The 21,127-nt window shown below is 40.3% G+C and overlaps 4 protein-coding genes across 4 annotated transcripts in view; 2 read left to right on the top strand and 2 right to left on the bottom strand.

Annotated features, from left to right (window-relative positions):
* The first annotated feature begins 842 nt into the window (after positions 1-842).
* Positions 843-5,923, top strand: LOC145497080 (uncharacterized). The gene is made up of 2 exons (XM_081476880.1): positions 843-1,626; positions 5,132-5,923. Exons 1-2 carry the CDS (start codon positions 1,276-1,278, stop codon positions 5,384-5,386), a joined length of 606 nt encoding a protein of 201 aa, XP_081333006.1. The 5' UTR covers positions 843-1,275; the 3' UTR covers positions 5,387-5,923.
* LOC145497079 (uncharacterized) lies at positions 1,535-2,451 on the bottom strand. The gene has a single exon (XM_081476879.1). The coding sequence runs from the start codon at positions 2,449-2,451 to the stop codon at positions 1,771-1,773; it is 681 nt and encodes a 226-aa protein (XP_081333005.1). The 3' UTR covers positions 1,535-1,770.
* A 1,537-nt stretch (positions 5,924-7,460) lies between the features above and the next one.
* The window catches only part of LOC145496604 (uncharacterized), an 82,016-nt gene continuing 68,349 nt past the window's right edge, over positions 7,461-21,127 (top strand). Inside the window, exons 1-3 of the mRNA XM_081476308.1 lie at positions 7,461-7,935; positions 8,514-9,907; positions 10,340-10,970. Of these exons, the coding sequence (XP_081332434.1) occupies positions 7,527-7,935; positions 8,514-9,907; positions 10,340-10,594 (2,058 nt within the window). The 5' untranslated portion in view covers positions 7,461-7,526 and the 3' untranslated portion in view covers positions 10,595-10,970. The remainder of the gene's footprint in view (positions 7,936-8,513; positions 9,908-10,339; positions 10,971-21,127) is intronic.
* LOC145497190 (U3 small nucleolar RNA-associated protein 18 homolog) lies at positions 11,049-21,086 on the bottom strand. The gene is made up of 14 exons (XM_081477000.1): positions 20,752-21,086; positions 19,382-19,485; positions 18,524-18,622; positions 18,241-18,299; positions 17,507-17,646; positions 17,015-17,098; positions 16,152-16,323; positions 15,453-15,553; positions 14,960-15,050; positions 14,253-14,376; positions 13,438-13,560; positions 12,681-12,729; positions 12,450-12,589; positions 11,049-12,264 (listed from the first exon to the last, which is right to left on the bottom strand). The coding sequence occupies exons 1-14, from the start codon at positions 20,965-20,967 to the stop codon at positions 12,240-12,242; spliced, it is 1,527 nt and encodes a 508-aa protein (XP_081333126.1). The 5' UTR covers positions 20,968-21,086; the 3' UTR covers positions 11,049-12,239.

Below are 21,127 nucleotides of genomic sequence, written 5' to 3'. Positions count from 1 at the left end.
TTAGTCATGATTTTCAGACATTTTAAGCACATCACGACTACTCAACTGTAGGTCATTTAATAGGTCTGTTACTAAAGAGAATACAGAGGCTAGTTAAGCACTGTTTAACTTACTTATTAGTTTTTCTTTGCACTGCATTTTATTTGAAGTCTGTTGTAATAGATAAAAAATCGAGATTCTCTGCTTAAGAAAAAAACACAGACATTTTCTATTTTCACTTTTATTTCCCTAGTTAACCATCGCGAACTGATAGATCGTGGATTAACCCGTGACAATGGAGATGACTTGCAAGTCTATTACCATGCCAACGGGCAGCACCCTGCTCAAATCCACCACGTCCTCAGTGGCCTGGGAACAAAGTCAGCTACTGTCCAGTTCAGACTGCAGGCTCCTATGTCATCCAACACTGTTGATGACTCCTCTTATTTTCTAGTGCTTGACGGTGCGGTTAGCGGAAGCGCCATGGATAACCCTGACCATGTGTACGCCTTTCACGACGATTTCTCGAGCTCTGTCCTGAAGAAAGAATGGATGACAAACAATTTCGGTAAATGGAGCGTGCAAAAAGGACGACTGCTTGGAGACACTTTCCAGGGAAGCATCAAAGACCTGGTGGAGATCGGATTGTACGTGAAGTCAGGATTTACATGGAAGGATGTCGAGGTGGAGCTGGACTTAATGGAGACTGGGATCACGAAAACTGCTACTGGACCTTTTTTGCGCGTCAGTAATGTGGATCACAGTAAAACCACGGGTTGGTGGTTTCAATACTTTCCACCGACGCCGGGTGCTGCGTGTTATATGAGACCTCAAGCTAGCAACAAAGATGGCAACTGGAAATACAATGGCAAGTTACCCACAGCCTTCACTCTCAACACTTGGTTTCATTTCAAGTATCAGGTGCTCGGCGACAGGTTTTCCCAATGGGCGAATGGTAAACTGGTGCACAATCATGTACAAGTGGGCAGCGAATGGAAAATACCTGCAGGAACTTTAGGCCTGGGCTGTCACCAGTCTCCCAACAACTGTAAAACACTTTACGACAACATTAAAGTGAGATTCCTAGTTGCCAGTCCTCCAAACATCACTCTTGGAAACTTTCAACCAGGCTTCTTTAGCCAAAGTAGTCTTTTGGGTGAAAAGAAACTTCCCGCTGATTCGTGCAAACAAATCCATGATGCAAGTCTGGCGAACAACAAACCACGCGCCAAAAATGGCATCTACTGGATCAAGACTGACCTACAATGAAGTTTATCAGTGCAGACTTACTGTGACATGGCGAATGGTGGCTGGACTCTCGTGGGAAAAATCAGCGGAAACGTTGGCAATATTTACAAGACATGGCTGGTCTCTAACTACAACACTGCTGCACTTAAAACACCAAAGATCACTAAACAGAAAGAGCACGCCTGTATCGACGCGCGCAGATTGGCGGTGGAGGAAGCGTCGTCGATTCTGTTGTCCAGCGGTGAGAGAATGGATGGCTTAGGAGGCAAGTGGGTGATGTGGAGGCTGCCTGGAGACAGAGAAAAGAACTTGCTGTGGAATCACTCTGTTGGGCCGTCCACTGTAAATGCAGCGGCTAAGACACCCGTTATGGTGTATGCTTGGAATGGCAACAAAAAGGTAATAAGTAATAGATAGAAAGAGACAATAATAATAATAATAATTTTTATTGAGGAAACTTTTTCACGTACATGTGGTTTTCGAAAAGGACCTCAAAGATTAATACTAATTAATAGAACTAAAAATATGAAATTTATAAAACACTTAAGTTAAAAAATTAAAAACCTGTCTCTTAAAAATATTTACATTAGCAGAGTCTCGTATTATCTGGCTGAGAGAATTAAAGTCACTAACAGCGTGATAGGCAGTTCTTTGTTTTCCCCAATTCGTTCTAACGCAGGGGAGTCTAAGATTGACTCTAAGTCTGGTGTTATAATTATGCTGATGTTGTTGTGTTACTAAAGTCAATTCGTGATTTATAAATCCATTTAGACATCTGTATACATGCACACATCTTCGCTGGAAACGTCTTTTCTCTAATGGTATCCACTTCAGAGTCGCTAATGCATGCGACGCAGATGAATACAGCGGTCGATCTAAAATTATTTTAGCCGCTTTATTTTGCAAAATTTGTAGGCTAGACATTAAAGTTACATTATGCTTGTCACCCCAAACTAGATCTGCGTACTCGAATAAGGGCATGACAAGACTTTTATAAAAAAGAATGCGCGCCCTAAACGGTAATACATGCTTAATGCGCCTAAGTAGGCCAAGCCTTTGGTTAATTTTCCCTTCCATATATTCGACATGATTTGTCCACGTAAAATCAGACGATATTAAAATTCCAAGATATTTAAAACAAGTAACATCGTTCACACAATGATCCAAAATTGACACAGTTAGAGCAACTTTACTCTCTAGTTTTCTGTTACTGCCTATGAGCATACATTTGGTTTTGTCCAGATTCAGTGTTAATTTATGTTCGTTCAGCCATTTCGTCACCGCCAGGACTTCTTGATTGAGCTTGTCAGTCAGCTTCTGGGAGGAAGACCCATAGTAGTAGATCACCGTATCGTCTGCATAGAGTGACGCGTGACAGGCATCTAGAGCGCTTGGCAAATCGTTGATGTAGATGACAAATAGCAGGGGACCCAAGATACTTCCCTGAGGAACCCCGTGGGTGACTGGTAACTCATCAGACAACTCATTCCCACAACATGTGCGCTGTTTCCTGTCAGTGATGTAAGAGCGAAACCATTGAAGCGAATTCTTACATAAACGTAACGTAACAGAATCTCGTGGTCCACAGTGTCGAAGGCCTTGGTTAAATCCAAAAACATGGCCCCACATAGTTTACCTTGTTCCATATTCAATAAGACTTCATCGGCAAATGAAGTCAAAGTATATACAGTAGAAAACCCCTTCTTGAATCCAAACTGTTTCCTTGTGAGTAGATTGTTCGTAACCAAGTACTGGTACAGCTGTGAATGCACAGCTTTCTCAAGAATTTTACTGAGTGTAGGTAAAATAGAGATAGGCCGATAGTTCGACGCATTTGTCCGGTTGCCCGATTTAAACAAAGCTGTAATTTTGGAGCACTTCCACAATTTAGGAAATTTACCAATACGAATCGATAGATTCAACAGCTTAGTGACAGATGGTGTGATCGTATTAGCAGAGCTCTTCAACAGTCTCGCACTGATTTTGTCCAAACCGATTGCTTTGTTTGCCTTCAAAGTGGTAAGCTGTTGAAGCACAAACGATTCCTCTAACTCAGTTAACTGGAGCTGAGATAGCTGTTGCTCTAAGACTATGATGCGGTTCGGCCAGATTTTCCTTATTTTGTCAGCCAAGCGCCTGCCTACAGACGCAAAGAAGCTATTCAGTTCAAAGCAGAGGCGATGGATTTGGGCGTGGTGTGCTGGATGCCATCGGAGATGATACATTGAACATTTTCTGAGGTTGAATTACGATTGCAAACTTCGTTTACAGCTTTCCACATTTTTTGGTGATCCCCTTTGGCTTCCTTAATCATATCACAGTAATATTTCGTCTTGGCAGATTTTACTACGCGGTTTACCTTGTTCCTCAGTTTCCTGTAAGTGTCCCAGTGTTTGACTGAGTTAGGTTTCCGTGCTTTTCGATGAGACCAGTCTCGCTCTCTCATTGATTCACTTATTTTACTATTCATCCAAGGAAGTGGTGTTCCCTTCACACGTCGTCTTTTGGCAGGTGCATGATCGTCTGCAACTTCTGAAAACAATTTGTTCCAAGTCAGTAAAGCGTCATCAATATTGTTTTGATTCTCAACGACGTGCCAAGGAACATTCCCAAGATCTTCATTAAATAAAGTCGCGTCGAAGTTCTTGTAAGAGCGATACTCAAACATTCTTGGTTGAGCTTTAGTGTGAACACCGGCCTTCAAAATGCAAAACACCAGGTAATGGTCACTCAACGGAAACGGAATAACACCAGATTTAACAATGCGATGTTCATTATTGACAAAGATCAAGTCAATCAGAGTCCGCGAGGTGTTAGATATTCGAGTAGGCTCTTTTATTAGTTGAGTCAAATCAAAAGCGCGCGAGAAGTTGAGAAGTTCTTGTTTATCTTTCTTGGGCAATTTTGAATTTGGCATGATGTTTGCATTTAGATCTCCTAAAATGACCACATCCGACTTTTTAAGATCAACGGCAGGCATACTATCTCGCAGAGACGAAATAAAAGTTTGGAAATCGGCATCTGGTGCTCTATAGGCGCAACACAATAGCGTTGGTTTTCATTTAACTCGAATTAACTCAATCCATAAACATTCCTGACCACCAGTATTGACATCGCTCCGCAAACGAAACGCCAAATCTTCTCTAACATACATAGCAACTCCGCCATAACCTTCTTTATATATTGCCAGTGCGATCTTGCCTTATGCACACAAATCCAGGGAGTTTTATTTCTGTATCGCTTGTAGAGGAATCTAGCCAAGTCTCGGACAAAGTTTGCACGTCAAAAGTTTTGTTTGTAATTCCCTCAAGACGTAGAGAGTCGGTTTTATTAGCGAGACTTCGTATATTCAGGTGAGCAATCTTGAGACCTCTAGTGGACTTGATATCCCCAAATGTCTGGTAGCCGGGATTAATCTCAAAGTCACCAGCAAGAGTAATAAGAGCTAGGGCGAAACAGGCACGATGAAAAAGTTTACAGAGCATTACACTCTTCAGCCGTCCATTGGACTCTTGCCTTCGGGTCGGTTCGTTTCGATGAAATGAAGCACCTGCAACTTCAGTCCTGCAATTCATCTGGGAAGCAAAATATATCTCCCTATCGTTAAGCAAAGTGCTCTCCCGTAAATATGAGGACCTGTAACTCTCAAAAGTGATGTAGATACAGAGAAAAACACAAATTTGCAGAGAGCTTGAAGCTGCGACTGACCGCCACGATCACCTTTGTATTTTGATGAAGTTTCCATAGTATTCTGGAGCGTTTCCATTTTTCAGTAAGGACGTCACTGATTAGTATCAGAGCGGTAACAAGCATAAGAAAGTAAAGTATGATTGAGTCATTTTCCAGCTAGTAACAATAATATTTAATGTTTATTTTTGTTTCTTCGTTTTCTGTTTTTTTTCAGATCTGTTATCAGAACAAGATCGGGATCCTGCCTTATAGTACCCATAGAGGTTCGTACCCTTATGCCTATTACAATACTGCTGGAAACACTAACACTAATGATTATTGCATGTCTGTGGGGGTCATGGCTAAAAGTTCCACTGTGCATGGCTGGTCACAGAATGCCAATGGTTACGACAGTCCCAGCGGCGATTCTGATTGGCCGAACAAAGCATATAATCACCAGTCCCCTCACTTGACAGTCTGGCTCAAGTAACTGTAGCAACGACTTCAGAGAAACAATCACACATGACCGCTCTGATTGGGATTTATATTAACTTAGATTGAGTAGGTCAAATGGAGGGGATATTATAGCAAACGCGATTTCATTTCATATACGGTAGCATTGTCGTGAAAGAAGAGAGATTACGTCAAAAGAAAAATCAACAAAGTCAAAGAGCATCACCATAAAGTAGGTTGTCAGGGACTGAGACAGACATTTGTTTCGTTCGGTGAAGGGAGATCGATTTTCCGTCTTTTAAGTTTCGTTTGCTTTGCCGAGAATAAGGGGAATCTTGCAAATGTGTGACAGATAACTGAGGCGTTGTTAAGTTGTTGAAAACAAAGAAAAAATAAAATAAAATGGTGCTTGGTTAAGAGTCGTGATTCCGTTATACTCTCTAAAATCAACACCCAACACTCCCGACAAAAAATTGAGTGACCCAGAAGCATTGTTTGAAGAATCTGAAAGTTACCCAAAAACAAGATCTACCATCCGAAATATAAGGGTGTAAGGCCTGTCTACCGCGTGCAAGACGCAATTTAGTTGCGCGACATGCTGTACAGCATTCTCACTTGTGCCATGAAATCTATTTACACGGGAAATCTTATCAAAACAGAAGCCCCACCTTTACAAGAAGCAGCACAACTCGCAACAGTAAGAAGCTTTCCAGTGTATTTTTCAACATCACTAGTGATTTATATCACCAGAAAACCTTAAAAAGCATCTGTTATCGCAATGAACTGAAACAGTCCAAGATTTATCAGTAACAGTCAACAGGTGTTGCCCGGCGTGGACTCCCATATGAAAAGGTCAGGGATGAATGTCGTCTCGCTGAGAGCTGTAAATCAAGGCTATTTTTTTTACCTCACTTACGGTGTTTAGGAAGAAACACCACTACTTTAAGATGTCAGAGTATTTTTTAGGATGCACTTGTTGTTAAATTCAGTATGGCCTTTAATGGCTTTGGTTGTGTTGACTTATAAATACTGATTGTCATAGACATTTTCCACCCCACTATCAAACCTAAACGAAGTATAAAAGTCAAAACTCGTGACAATGCTGGTCAGCAGCCTTTCCCGGGTCTGTGGAGAAGCTTCCGTGTCTCCCGCCAGTGGACTGAGCCAGAGCCAGAATTCGTTTGTGAATGGAGAGCAACCAACATACTACTGTCTCTAAAGTGAAAACCAAACAACTGCATTGTGGGTTAGTCTCGGCGGAGGGGTAGTGGTTGTTTAAAGGGGGCTAGAGTTTTCATCAGTTTACTCGTATGTGCAGTTGGTGCGGGTGAATTAGTCTATCCTCGAGGTTCAGTTCGCCGTCAAGTGTGACAATGCAGCCATTGAAGCGGAATGAAAGACGAATACATTGTGGAAGGAAAAACAGATATTTAGGTCTCAGAAGCTGCTAATAACCCTGGGAGTAGGTCTAAGCTGAAAACTCCTGGTTGATCGAGTATCTGCCTCCTCTTTCCACTCCATCCACAACCCTGGAATGTTTATTTTGTTTTATTTTATTTTATTTACATGATTGACTTTATAATAAAAGGTTAACAATATTAACAGATATTTACATTCCGCAGATCATAAAGAACTGCCCTTAAATAAAATCCTCAAAACATGGGCAAGCAAGTAATAAAAACAGTTGTAAGAACCTACTTCCAAAACTTTAAGGAATTTTCATTCATTTATCCCAAACACTCAATTGAAAGTTTAGAAACTTTGTTCAGTATGCCGCAGGGCATGACAGACAGCTCTGACATTTCCCGCTTTGATCTTTATTCATTTCTTCTCCGCTCGATCCAAACAACGCATATAAAATGCGAATGAAATATGAATATAGAATGCGTGAAATGATTTTAATGTGTAAGGTTATATTGTAGTTTTTGAAAGATTTTAATTTATATATTTAAGTCAGCAGGCCTCCCTTGATAACAGTGCTGTTGCACTGAAGAGTCATCCTGGATAAATATTCGATGTTTGTCAATATAAAATTTACAATTCACGAAAAATAACTTGTACGTCTCGTTTATGACGGTAAACCGAATTATTCATAGTCAGTAGTATTTCCCAACAAACAGCCCAACAACATTAGGGCGTTGCTTTTATCTTGCGTATTGCTATTAATCCTGCGTCGAATGGCTTTCAAAATAAGCCTTCTCGCTATTTTGACCGCTTCATTGTACTTTTCAAGTCAGTCTGGAGTCACGCTCGGAAAAGAATCCCAACCAACCAAGCATGGCGAAGTCTACCGCGCCAAAAGTCAGATTGATTCCCTGATTTACAAGCTAACTCTCGATTTAAATACTTTTAACGAGAAGAAAACGCTGGCCACTGTTATGCAAAAGGACGCCGAGAAGCTGGCTCGAATCGCTGAAGAAGAAATCGCCCTGCTTAAACCGGTACAACATCTTTTGGATAAACTGATAAAGGGTAATGCTTCGAGTGGATATCAACACTGTCTAACCAAACAAGGAGGAAAAATCCCAATGAAAATTGAGACAAAAAGATCCGCTCTACCGAAACATTACACCCTAAGTGTTCCAGGTGAGATTATTTGTTCCTTTCGATTTTTTCTTTTTTTTTTTGTACTACCAACTACCGTTAAAATATCCAAACGAATTGATATAAATCAATTCGGATCCGTTGAGTCTTCGAAAAAGAACTAGGCAAACATTATGATGCAATGAAGTTGCGATTTTTTCAACACCTTTTTTGTTTCAATACCACTGTGTCTCAGTCAACTGGATTGAGATTTGTATTGCACTTTCTAAATTTCAGGTATTCTTCAGGTTGTGCGATTTTCAGCAAAGTTAAGTTGCGCTCAATGAATGTTCAGGACAATATTGAGTTGTAATTCTTAGAACACAGCCAAATTGCAGAACAATTTAGTCATGATTTTCAGACATTTTAAGCACATCACGACTACTCAACTGTAGGTCATTTAATAGTCAGGGCCTGTTACTTAATAGAATAGAGAGGCCAGTTAAGCACTGTTTAACTTACGCATTACTTTTTCTTTGCACTGCATTTTATTTGAAGTCTGTTGTAATAGATAAAAATTCGAGATTCTCTGCCTAAGAAAAAAACACAGACATTTTCTATTTTCACTTTTATTTCCCTAGTTAACCATCGCGAACTGATAGATCGTGGATTAACCCGTGACAATGGAGATGACTTGCAAGTCTATTACCATGCCAACGGGCAGCACCCTGCTCAAATCCACCGCGTCCTCAGTGGCCTGGGAACAAAGTCAGCTACTGTCCAGTTCAGACTACAGGCTCCTATGTCAGCCAACACTGTTGATGACTCTTCTTACTTTCTAGTGCTTGGCGGTGCGGTCAGCGGAAGCGCGATGGATAGCCCTGACCACGTGTACGCCTTTCACGACGATTTCTCGAGCTCTGTCCTGAAGAAAGAATGGATGACAAACAATTTCGGTAAATGGAGCGTGCAAAAAGGACGACTGCTTGGAGACACTTTCCAGGGAAGCATCAAAGACAATGTGGAGATCGGATTGTACGTGAAGTCAGGATTTACATGGAAGGATGTCGAGGTGGAGCTGGACTTAATGGACCCTGGGACCACAAAAACTGCTACTGGACCTTTTTTACGCGTCAGTAATGTGGATCACAGTAAAACCACGGGTTGGTGGTTTCAATACTATCCACCGACGCCGGGTGCTGCGTGTTATATGAGACCTCAAGCTAGCAACAAAGATGGCGGCTGGAAATACAATGGCAAGTTACCCACAGCCTTCACTCTCAACACTTGGTTTCATTTCAAGTATCAGGTGCTCGGCGACAGGTTTTCCCAATGGGCGAATGGTAAACTGGTGCACAATCATGTACAAGTGGGCAGCGAATGGAAAATACCTGCAGGAACTTTAGGCCTGGGCTGTCACCAGTCTCCCCACAACTGTAAAACACTTTACGACAACATCAAAGTGAGATTCCTAGTTGCCAGTCCTCCAAACATCACTCTTGGAAACTTTCAACCGAGCGACCTCAGTCAAAGTAGTCTTTTGGGTGAAAAGAAACTTCCCGCTGATTCGTGCAAACAAATCCATGATGCAAGTTTGGCGAACAACAAACCACGCGCCAAAAATGGCATCTACTGGATCAAGACTGACCTGCAAGGAAGTTTATCAATGCAGACTTACTGTGACATGGCAAATGGTGGCTGGACTCTCGTGGGAAAAATCAGCGGAAACGCTGGCAATATTTACAAGACATGGCTGGTCTCTAACTACAACGCTGCTGCACTGAAAACACCAAATATCACTAAACAGAAAGAATATGCCTGTATCGACGCCCGCAGATTGGCGGTGGAGGAAGCGTCGTCGATTCTGTTATCCAGCGGTGAGAGGATGGATGGCTTGGGAAGCAAGTGGGTAATGTGGAGGCTGCCTGGAGACAGAGAAAAAGTTTCCTTTTGGAATCACTCTGTTGGGAAATCTACCGTTCAGGCGGCTGTTAAGACACCTGTCATGGTGTATGCTTGGAATGGCAACAAAAAGGTAAATGATTAGTGTGTAGCAAAATTAACGTTTTTGTCATTATAAAGAACTTTTAAGCATCTATTTCAATTAGACTTTCTTGCTACGTTCCCGTCACTGACAATTACACTGAGGTTAGTTATCACAACTCAAGTGACTTCTCTTTGGGCGACATATTTCTCAGCTGTAGAGCGCATGAAACAGTTGTTTTCTGTGGCTAAATTTTGAAGATTTTACATACAAACAATGAAATAGATTTCGTATAGGTTTGTTACACGCTGAAAAGGGGATACTCCGAGTTATGAGGTCAGTTATCTTCGAGGGAAAATGAAAATATGATGGATCTCTTTAACTCCAAACGATTCGACAAAGTAACGAGCACTCACGTGGATACAAGTTTCTCTTGAATAAGATTAATGATTGTACTTCAGTTCTTTTAAACGAAATCCACAGATCTGTTACCAAAATAAGTTTGGATTGATGCCTTTTCCTTACCATGGAGGTGCCTACCCTTTCGTTTCTTACGATACCGCTGGTAACTGCGCCACTAACGAATACTGCATGGCTGTTGGCGTCACCACGAAAGGAAGTACCGCGGATGGCTGGTCGAATAATGGCAATAGTAATGATTGCCCAAGCAGCGATTCTGATTGGCCGAACAGAGCATATAATCACAAGACCCCTCACTTGACAGTCTGGCTCAAGTAACTGTAGCAGCGACCTCAGAGAAACAATCACAGATTACCGTGATTTCCACTTCGCTCTGCTTGGGGGTTTACATTAACTTAGAGTAGGTCAAATGGAGGGGATATTATAGCAAACGCGATTTCATTTGGAATACAGTAGCTTTGTTGTAAAAGATGAGAGATTACGTCAAGAGAAAAATTAACAGAGTCAAAGAACATTACCATAAAGTAGGTTGTCAGGGACTAAGACAGACATTTGTTTCGTTCGGTGAAGGGAGATCGAATTTTCGCCTTTTAAGTTTCGTTTGCTTTGCTGAGAATAAGGGAAATCTTGCAAGTGTGTGACACATAACTGAGGCGTTGTTAAGTGGTTGAAAACAAAGGAAAAACAAAATAAAGTGGTGCTGGGTTAAGGAGTCGTGCTTCCTTCATACTCTCCAAAATCATCGCCCAACACTCCCGACCGAAGCATTGTGTGACGAATCTGGAATTTACTCAAAAACGAGATCTACCATCAGAAATGTAAGGACGTAAGGCCTGTCTACACCAGAATAGGAAATCTTCCGACTGCAAGACCCAGATACTCCGTGCAACTCTTTGTGTATTCCGTATTGTTTACTTAACTCAGGACATTTGATTTTTAGTTGCGTGACATGCTGTACAGCATACTCACGTGTCCCATGAAATCTATTTACACGGGAAATCTTATCAAAACAGAAGCCCCACCTTTACAAGAAGTTGCACAACTCGCTACAATAAGAAGCTTTCCAGTGTATTTTATCAACATCACTGGTGATTTATATCACCGGAAAACCATAAAAATCATCTGCTATGCCAATGAACTAAAACAGTCCAAGATTTACCAGTAACAGTATTGCCCGGGGGGGGGGGGGGGGGACTCCCATCTGGAAAGGTGAGGGATGCTCGTCGTCTCGTTTATGGGTGTAAATCAAGGATTCACCGGGAACCATGTGGCTTGTCCCATGCTCGCCCAAAAACCTACATTGTTAAATGAATACCGATATGACTCAATTTTTCCACTTTCACTGATTTGCTCACAAATTACCATTCTCCAACAATTGATCTCACTTGTTCATGAATTGTATCCTTATAGTTAAAAGTTATCATTCTCCAATAATTGATCTCACTTGTTCATGAACTGTATTTTTATAGTTACACACATATAACCACAAAGTGAAGTTCTCCTACTGAAAGAATGTTCTAAATTGATGCACGGGGGACTCTCTCTCAATCCATCCATCTCTCAATCCCGCCATTAGCTGTCGCTAACTCTCCTGCTGCCGCACATGTTCTGGACGACATCCAATTGGTGTCTTTGACGCATACGGTCAGGAAAAAAGGCCTGCTTTCGGCAAATCCTTAATAAGGCACGACAACCACTCTCCACGAATGTTATCAACCAATCAAGAAACAGTGTCATCACTCACGGACACTCCAAACGTTGTGACGTTACCAAAGCAACAAGGACACGATTTGCTGCTAAGCAATCGCTGACAAAACTCGCGGGCTCAAGAGGAATTGAAACGAGAGACGGCAGACACTCCATGACCGAATATATGATGTACACAATCAATCACTGTCGATGGCCGCAGAAGTGAAATGACTTGTCGGTTTAACCGTTGAGTGCATACACTCTGTGGTACACTCTACGAGTCCGTGTAGTGATTCAACCTGCACAAAAAAGATAAAAAATATCGAGATGTTCTATTCTTCTACATTGCCGTGCATATTATTTGATAAAGAGAAATTAACCAACAAATTATCAAAAGGGAAGCCACTCACTACATTTGTGACACAAATAGAGTAAGGAAGTGAAAAGCGTGACAAATTAGGGATGCAAGCGTGACAAGGCATACCTGTAAAGTAACGCCTTGCCCCGGTCGTTACCAATGGAAATATAGCCACTGTTTGGAGAGAAGTCGAAGGCGTTAACGTATCGGAGTGGAGTGCGTGACGTGGGCCAGTTGGAGAACACAGTAAGCGACGGTAGATGGAGCTGAATAAAAGAAAGAAAAAGAACAAAACAAAGTTGCCTTTACTTCTCGTGTTTTTCTAAGAGTTCTGAACTCACAAGTAAATGTGCTTACCATTTTAAACAGATCCTTTTTGGCTCTTGAAGATATTGCCAATATTTCGCTATAAACAAAAGCAAAGAAAGTAAGATTGCAGGAGAACAAAACAGAAAAAAGATGGGTGTGTTTGGTGGAAAGTGACTGGTGGTGAAATTTGGTATTGGAGGGCTGATGGAAGGAGCAAAGTATTTGTGAGGGAGAGGGGTGGGGGATTTACTTTCCTGGATATGAATACTAAAAGTCGTCTGTTAGACAGAGTTTGTTGAGATTAACAGTGATTTGCATCACGAGCTAGACAAGTGTAATAGGAATACACTGTAATCTGCAATCAAGATGTCGACAGTGATTCCATTTATTCAATAAACAGGTTTCGAATGAGTTCATCAAGATAATTCTTATTTGAGCGAATGACTACAAAGCAACCCGTATTTTAGCCTGGAACGAGCGAGTGGAAATTCTCATCACCTTTCCAGCGGAGAATATACAGATATTGTTACGAGAACTTAAAAAAACAATCACATGTATTAACAATTTCTATGCATATACTGTGTAAAAAATTAGTTTTTTGGCCTCAAAGTGGATGTGAGCAAAGTGAATTAAGAGCCGAACTACATGTACATAGGTGGGAAAGAATGATTTTTTTTTAATGCATAACACCTACTCAAAATTAAATTTTCAGTGATTGTCTTTTGGCTTTTAAGTGGATGAGCGCTGTTTAAAAGCGGCGATTTCGACGGGAACTGTGCACACACTGCGTCTGAAAGACACTTACCTCGTCGAATTAAAAAGAGTCTTGTGAACACTCGTTGTTAAATTCATTATGGCCTTTAGTGGCTTTGGCTGGGTTTGATGTAAACACTGATTGTCATAAACATTTACTACGCCACTATCAGACCTGAAACGAAGCATAAATGTTTAAACTTGTGACAATCTGGAGGGGGTAAGTCCTCCCGTATGTGGGCTATACAGGTGTGTGTCCCGCGAGACAGGGCATGGTTTTTAAGATTCTCGATCCTTTTTTTGCCCCTGTTGGCATCGTGTTCCCGGTGTGATCCTTAGAGGTACCTAAACTGTATCAGCTAAAATGGCAGTGCCTAAGCGCCCAGCTAAACGATAAACAAATCCTATGCTACGCTATGCTATGCTATGGGTAGGCTAAGAGACTTTTCAGAGCCTCCTAGAGACTAAACGTACGTGTAACTTTATAAAAAACAAAAAAAACCTGCTAAGAATTCAAAGACTGTAAAAATGCTCCCGTAGAGCCCATAACAAGAAATATTTGATACCTGAGTAAGAAATGAAAACAACTTTAGAGAAATTCCACGTTGTACAACAACTTTATTATCGCAAACCTTAACTTAGTAATATTGGCCAGATGTACGCTGCACGTTTTCAAGTTTGCCTATATTGAAATCCAGTTCCAAGCCGTGCCGTTGCTGGTCATCTTCGCTTTCTAATATGTTCCTGTCATTTGCCGAGTACTGCTCTACTAAATCAAACTATTGTTGTGGGGTTTCTCATCACTTACTACACTGTACGCATGGAACATGCTCGCGCACGAGAGGAAAGCATTTTGAGGACACCCACCCACAAGCTATGTACTGTCCATCTCTGGACGCTGACAGTGTGGTTGACTTTAAACACCCTTCATCCCTGAACTTGTGCACGCAGCGTCGAGTGTTCATGTCCCAAACATACACCTCTCCATCACCTACAGTGACGAAAAAGAAAGAGAAAAACAAAAAGTAGATCATAATAGATTATTATAATTAAATATACAACCAGGTGAAGCAGCAAGGAAAAAGACGGACCAAAAAACGTTAACCAAAACTTGATCAGTATATGCATACACCGCACTGTTCACAGACTCTCTACTTTTCAACGAAGCGAAAGCAAAGCACGCAGGCTCGATCCCCACCCCCCTACCCTGCCAAGTCTCCCGTTTTGCGCTAGCGTCCAGTTCTCTCGCGATTCTTTCCGCGCGTTCAACGATTGAATAAAAATACGAGGAAATAGAGGGTTGTGAACAGTCTATTCAAACCCCCACACAACGTGATAACTCTCCACGTTTTATCTTTGACTGTAAATCCTAACTGCAGTGTTCTGGTAATTGTACAGGTAAGTTGGATTCCGATAGTCACCTTGGGAATTAAAGTAATCTTGAAAACATACAGTGGAAATAGTACATGTACAGTACATGCAAGTATCACAGCGGGTGTAAAAGAGATAGTTAACATGTCTTCATTGTGGGGTACACACCAACAGGCACATGTAGGGAAGTTTAAGCTGCTTACCTCCTGCTGTAAACATGCGAGATCCATCCGCATTGAATGTTACTGCAGAAACAGAGCTGTTCATCTTCAAGTTTCCAATCCATTGTTTTGTCTATGTGGAAAATTATACACCACATTACAGCCAAACCTCCCATAAACAGGAAGCTCAAAAAAATCCATTTAGGAAAGATTTCAGAGAGGTGTTTGCTGTGTCTTTGTCTATGTGTTTGTTTGTACCAGATAGATGTACATTACACTCTATGGGAACTTTGCTGCAACATCCCCCCCCCATTAATTAACTTAGGGTGCATTTCTTTGGGAAAATTCAGGACTGGATTCTTAAATCTAAAAACGGATTTAGCATTTCTAAGGAAAGTAAAGAAAAGCAAAATTTCTAATCTTCGATTTTCCCAAAGAAACGCACCTTTTAATAAATTGTGGCAAGAATACATCGGATATTAAATCATACCGTCACATAGCTGAGAGACAAAAAAACAACCAGCAGCAAACTTACCTTGCTTGAGAGAAGAATAAGGTAGCCATTGGTGCCAACAAACACAAGGTGTTTCCCATCAGGTGAAACATGAAACTTATCAAAGTATCTTTCCTCTCTGCCTGCAGGGAATACAAAAAAAAAACTGCACATTGACACACGTTCACATACATCTACATACTATAATGTACAGGTCTTTTGCACATTAAATGTGTCTTTCATATCCTTACATGTACTTAAACTTAACAAGACATTCTGCAAATTGGCAAGGTCAAAATGGATTACTGTGCTGTGTCAAGCTGTACATGAAAATTGATGCCACAGTGACAACAAAGTTTGAACATAATATTACATCTTCAACCAAACTTTTTTAACATGCAGATTTGATGCTTTTATTTTTTTTTCTCATTTGCAAACTAAATACGTCCGTTGCACTTGCTACATTTATGACAGTATGAGAAAAACCAAACTCCCAGGTACTAAATAATAAAATTTGACCAACTGAAGAAAAATTCAGTGGAAAAACTAATTGTAATGTACTCCTTGTTGAATGAAGACCTTGTTGTGCATACATGTACAGTACTGCTCAGAGAGGAATAAACAGTTTCACAGATGGACAAGGGGACAATCAGAATGTAAAGAGTAGGTATGACCAATTCTGGACTTTGTGACAAAAGCAGGAGGCCATTCAACATACAAATTATTATGTGCTACATTTACCTCTGATTTGAGGAATTTTCATGACATCTCCCTTGATCATGTCATACACATAAAATGACCTCTTCTGTGAGGCTAAAATAACTTGTTCCCCATCCGTACTGAAGTGAGCTGTATGGATAGGAAATCTTTCAAGGAAGATGCTTTGGAGCTTTGGGTTGGCTTGACCATCTATCTGTTGACAGAATAAGAAAAAAGTCATTGTGGACGCATTGTTAGTGGACTGGACTCCTGGATCCAAAAGTGTTTGGTTAAAGTCTTGCCATCTGTTACTATGAGCAACTACATCATCTCACAAGTCTGTTATGTACACGTACAGCACTAAAACACTATAAATGCAACTGTTGTAGCTATACAGGAGTAAGCCTGCAATAGAAACAAAATGTTTAAAATACTCTACCCTTTAAAAATATTGGAACTCACTTTAAGCTGACGCAAAATGTCACGTTGATCAGAAGAACATTTTATAGTTATTCTTACATAATTTATGTAATAATCTAGTAATTAGTTTTAAAAATTGAAATTAATTTATTACAGGACCTCCCTGAAACTACTGTGGTAAGTGAAGCTTCCTGACTTGGTATTACTGATAAAATTAACATTGTTATTCACAATTTAACGATTAAATGTAGAATCCCCCTGGATGCGATACTAGTGCATAGCAGGGTTACCCTATGCATTAAGTTTGCCACTACTCAATTATACACCTGGGTGAAAAGAGGCACTGTGAGAGTAAAGTGTTTTCTCCAAGAACACAACAAAACGCCCCCAGCCAGGGCCGGAACTTGGACCACTCAATCCAGAAGCGAGCACACTAACCATGAGGCCACCGCACTTCATGCTGTGGTTATACAGGGTCAAATTACCTGGAAGAGATCTAATGTTTTGTTGAAGCCTGCAGTGAGAAGAACCTTGGCACTGGGGTGGAATTCTATACACTGGATGGTAGCCTGCAAGAAAACAAGTTTTGCGATTTAAGGTGGTTCAAAAAAGTTTCCAGCACTTAGATTTTGATGGGTCGTTATAACCACTCTTAAACACTTGATGCTACGATCATGGTATCAAAAAAAACTGCCCAATCATTGGTGGACATGATGTTATCATTTTTGTGATGCAGTAGGTTACCATAGCAACAGTGTGAACTGCTAAAAAATCAAATTTTAATAAGCATGATAAGACTCAACTTTTGGCAAAGTTTAAAAAATTCTGTATGAAGGATTCAGAGCCACCTTAAATTCTTAAAACTTAATGGTGGCTCTGAACCCTATGAACAGATTTTTTAAAATCTCTGCCAAAAGAAGAATCTCTTCAGAACAGTACAATCTACAGTGTGTGTTACGATTATATTTCTGACTTACATTGGAAGGTTTATCAATATTTGCATCTTTAATTCTTGTAACATCAAGAATGCCAGAAGGAAGGTAATCTGCTTTTCCAGTCAGAAGTCTTCCTGCTCGTGTCAGAACTGAGTCATCCTCATCATCTTCACTTGATGAATCTATAAATGACACAAATTCTGGCCATCAAATATTTTTGCTCCCATGCAATTGGTCTAAATGCACCACATGACTAAATGTCCCAGCTAAAACTGAGGAATATCCAAGTGATATTCACCAACTTTCAAGACTCTGTGTGTTGCAAAAAATAATTGATCAAATCTGATAAACACACTAGTCCACATAATTTATAATTTAAAATAATCATGCTCAGACATAGTACCACTATGTCAAAAGTAAGTAACTACACTCAAAAGTAAGTAACTACCCTCTCACAATATTGTAATCTTGTCTCACAAAATGAGCCTTTTGTCTCAAGAGATGAGACTCTCGTATTGTCTAGTGTGTGCAGAACCACTGCTGCTTGAACTTCAAGCGAGATTTTGATAGCCTACTGAAAAGCAAACATGCAAAAAACAGCTCAGTCTACAATTATAGCCGAGCATTCATGCTGCAAATGTCTTCTAAGCACACAGTTTTCCTCTAGCCCTGCTCTCAGAGAATTGTTCGCTTCTTGGAACAGATAATGTCTGGAGACAAAACTCCTGGTAGCATATTTTCACATAATAACAGTGTCACTTTGAAGTTTTGATTACCTTGCCTTGTCTTTTTGTCCAAGTCTGCCCAACTTGCATCGCCATATATTTTTTCAAACCTGAATTTTACAAGAGAAAAGATAGATTTTTTAACTAATAATTACCTTTACTAGTAATTACTTACTTACTTAACTCAAAATTTTTGAGTTACCGATTTAAAACTAAAAAAGAACTAAGGCTCAAACTGTGCACATGCTTATCAATAATATGAATTTCTAAGATCACCAAGAGATGGAATAATTATTATTGTCAGTTTTTAATTATAGCAAACAAGCATACTCACTGTCTTTTAAGCTTTTGAGTGAATTTCTTTCCAGTGATAACTGTCTCCTCTTCAGTATCTCTCAACTTTTTTAACCGTGACTCTGAGGAGATCTCAATCCTACAAAACATTCTGACATTAGCACATGATATACAAACTACAGTGAGTACGTACAATTTCATGCGAGTATTGTTAAGTAGTGCTCATACAATTTTGAGATTTACAATGTATTAATAAGCAATTATAAAGTACTTTTTCCGTTTTTCCATCGTCTCATCTAACCACAAGAGGGGTTGACAGTTATGCAAACCCAAGACACAGTTGAAGGTTTGCATAACTTTCCAGAGTTCTCCCAACCCCTCTCGTGTTTAGATGAGGCTATGGAAAAAAAAAGACCTCATTATTGCTTTATAAGATATTCTCAAAATTACGCTCGCATCGAAAACATCATAACAATGTTTACATGTTCTCATCTAAACACACCTATCAACCAATGAGAGCACTTATGGTAGTACAGTCATTTTATAAAAGCCAATACAACATACCAGTATCGTTATTTGTACATGCACAGTAGTAAAATGTAAAACACGATTATGTTCTTTTATACTGGTAAGTATAACATCTACATGTACAAACAGAGTTTCACTTGAATTCTGTTATTGCCACCTGCACAGATCAAAGCTATCCTAGATTTTCTGATTCAAAACTTAAAACAAGCAGCAAAGAGGCTGCATAAATATTTACAAATGATTTAAAGACATTTTGAAAATTATTTGGACAAGTGCTTCTTTTACACGTACTTAACAGCATATTTTTTTTTTGGTTGAAAGCATAAAGATTCGATCAAATTACAGGTTGGTTTCAACATGTTAGATGCACCTCTCTTCCTCATCAGCATCATCCTCCCAAGCTGGCTGCCGACCTTCAATTGTCTCATTCTTTCTAGTAGCTTGGTGAGATTCGTCCTCATCTTCATTATCATCCTCATTGAAATGGAGAAAAATTGCACTTAGCCACTGATGTTTATTTGAAATGATAATTACATAAAAACAATTACAACTCCAAATAATCTTGACAAAAGTTTCAGACATGTTGATTTACATGATTGTGATTTTTTAACTCTCTTTAGATGGGGGGAGGGACACAAATTACCCATGCTGATTTCAATATTTTTTTTGTAACTGAGACGTCATGCACAGTATTCAATGAAAACTCCAATGGCCGAGGAAGTGGGAAAGTCTGAAAATCAAGGACTTCAAGGGTTGACCAGAAATTGCAATTCCTGATGCTGAGCAAAAAATTACAGCATCTAGGTGATGAGAAAGAAGCTAAACAGGGTGAAGGTGGTACATCAGCATGAATGAGGAATGAAGCTCACAAATTATACTTCAGAGTATCATTTAATGAGAAAGTTTGTGATATTCCCGGTGTCTTTTCCTTGCATTTTTTCAACCCCTTATAATTCCCTTCCTACCATATAATGCTGCACAATGGAAGCATTATATGTCATGCTGTGTCCCATTTGCAGGAGGCAGTGTGGGTGAGTGGTTAGGGCGCCAGACTTGAAATCTGGAGATCATGGGTTAAGTTCTACTCTGATCACTAAGTGTTTCAAGTCCCACTCTCACAACTAAGCTGGAGTTGTTTTGTGATAGACCCTAGTTCAACTCCTCGGTCATACTTGAAAACAGCCAACTCATCTGCCAGTCATGAATGCTTGTACATGTAAATAGCTGACTGGTCTGCCTCCCACCAGCTGGGATTTTTAAGCATATTATGCTTATTTGAAATGTTTGTTTCTTTCAGTTTAAGTGGCATGTCTAAGGCCTAGCTAATTGTAGCTAAGTGCATCGACAGGGGCGGATCTAAGGGGGAGGGTGCAGGAGGTACCCCCCCCCCCCCCCCAAGATGAAGACTTCTTTGTATCCACTTTTAAAATTTGTTTTCCTCACCAGTCAGTTGTGCCATTCCTTAGTGGTGCACCCCCTAAGAAAAATCCTGGATCCGCCCCTGATCGACCACCATAAACATTTAACAAAAACCATGTATATGTGTGATCCTGACCAACTGTTCAGTTGGGCACAACACCTTGAAAGGGCAACCCTGATTCAGGTGAGTAAATATCCATTGCATAAAAGCAACTGTCTGCATAATGCTTATTGAGGTATAACTGAAACCTTTCCACTGAAATAGAAATACATTAAACTTGCAACTAAGACAGATCTATGGGTTTTCACAGAATTCCTCACCTCGTCACTTGAACTATAAAACCTATCCTGATCTTCAGCGAAGTCTTTCTCAAGTTCCCTGATAGCGTCATTTTCACCACCAAACACCAGTCTCTCTAACGTCCTTTCATCTTCGCCATCTGAGTTCTCAGAAGCCGAGTCCTTTTTACTTATTTTAGAGGAAGTCTCCTCGAATTTAGGCTGTCCTATTTGGCGCTTTTGCTTCCTTCTTAACATCTTTAGCCTCAATAATTCCCCAGAAAACAATTGCACCCTTCACGTGGAGCGTATATAGCCAGCAGTTGTTGCCACTGTCGTTGGCTACTTCATGTTTGGTAAACCAGCACATTGCCCAAGGGCACTGTTGCACGGCTACCTTGCCCTACCCCCGTTGTGT

The sequence above is a fragment of the Orbicella franksi genome, chromosome 9, assembly GCF_964199315.1.
Source record: "Orbicella franksi chromosome 9, jaOrbFran1.1, whole genome shotgun sequence".
NCBI classification, from domain to species: Eukaryota; Metazoa; Cnidaria; class Anthozoa; order Scleractinia; family Merulinidae; genus Orbicella; species Orbicella franksi.
The sequence above is the reverse complement of the archived record's forward strand: the minus strand, read 5'-3'. Positions and strand labels throughout refer to the sequence as shown.

Bases quoted from the DNA above. Each gene is read 5' to 3' on its own strand.
- LOC145497190 (XM_081477000.1), bottom strand. From the start codon at position 20,967: ATGTTAAGAAGGAAGCAAAAGCGCCAAATAGGACAGCCTAAATTCGAG. The intron at 17,099-17,506 runs GTAAGTCAGAAA...GTTTTCTTGCAG, and splicing joins ATATTGATAAACCTTCCAAT to GCTACCATCCAGTGTATAGA. The intron at 15,554-16,151 runs GTAAATGTAGCA...TATTCCCTGCAG, and splicing joins GAAAATTCCTCAAATCAGAG to GCAGAGAGGAAAGATACTTT.
- LOC145497079 (XM_081476879.1), bottom strand. From the start codon at position 2,451: ATGCTCATAGGCAGTAACAGAAAACTAGAGAGTAAAGTTGCTCTAACT.
- LOC145497080 (XM_081476880.1), top strand. From the start codon at position 1,276: ATGGCGAATGGTGGCTGGACTCTCGTGGGAAAAATCAGCGGAAACGTT. The intron at 1,627-5,131 runs GTAATAAGTAAT...GTTTTTTTTCAG, and splicing joins CTTGGAATGGCAACAAAAAG to ATCTGTTATCAGAACAAGAT.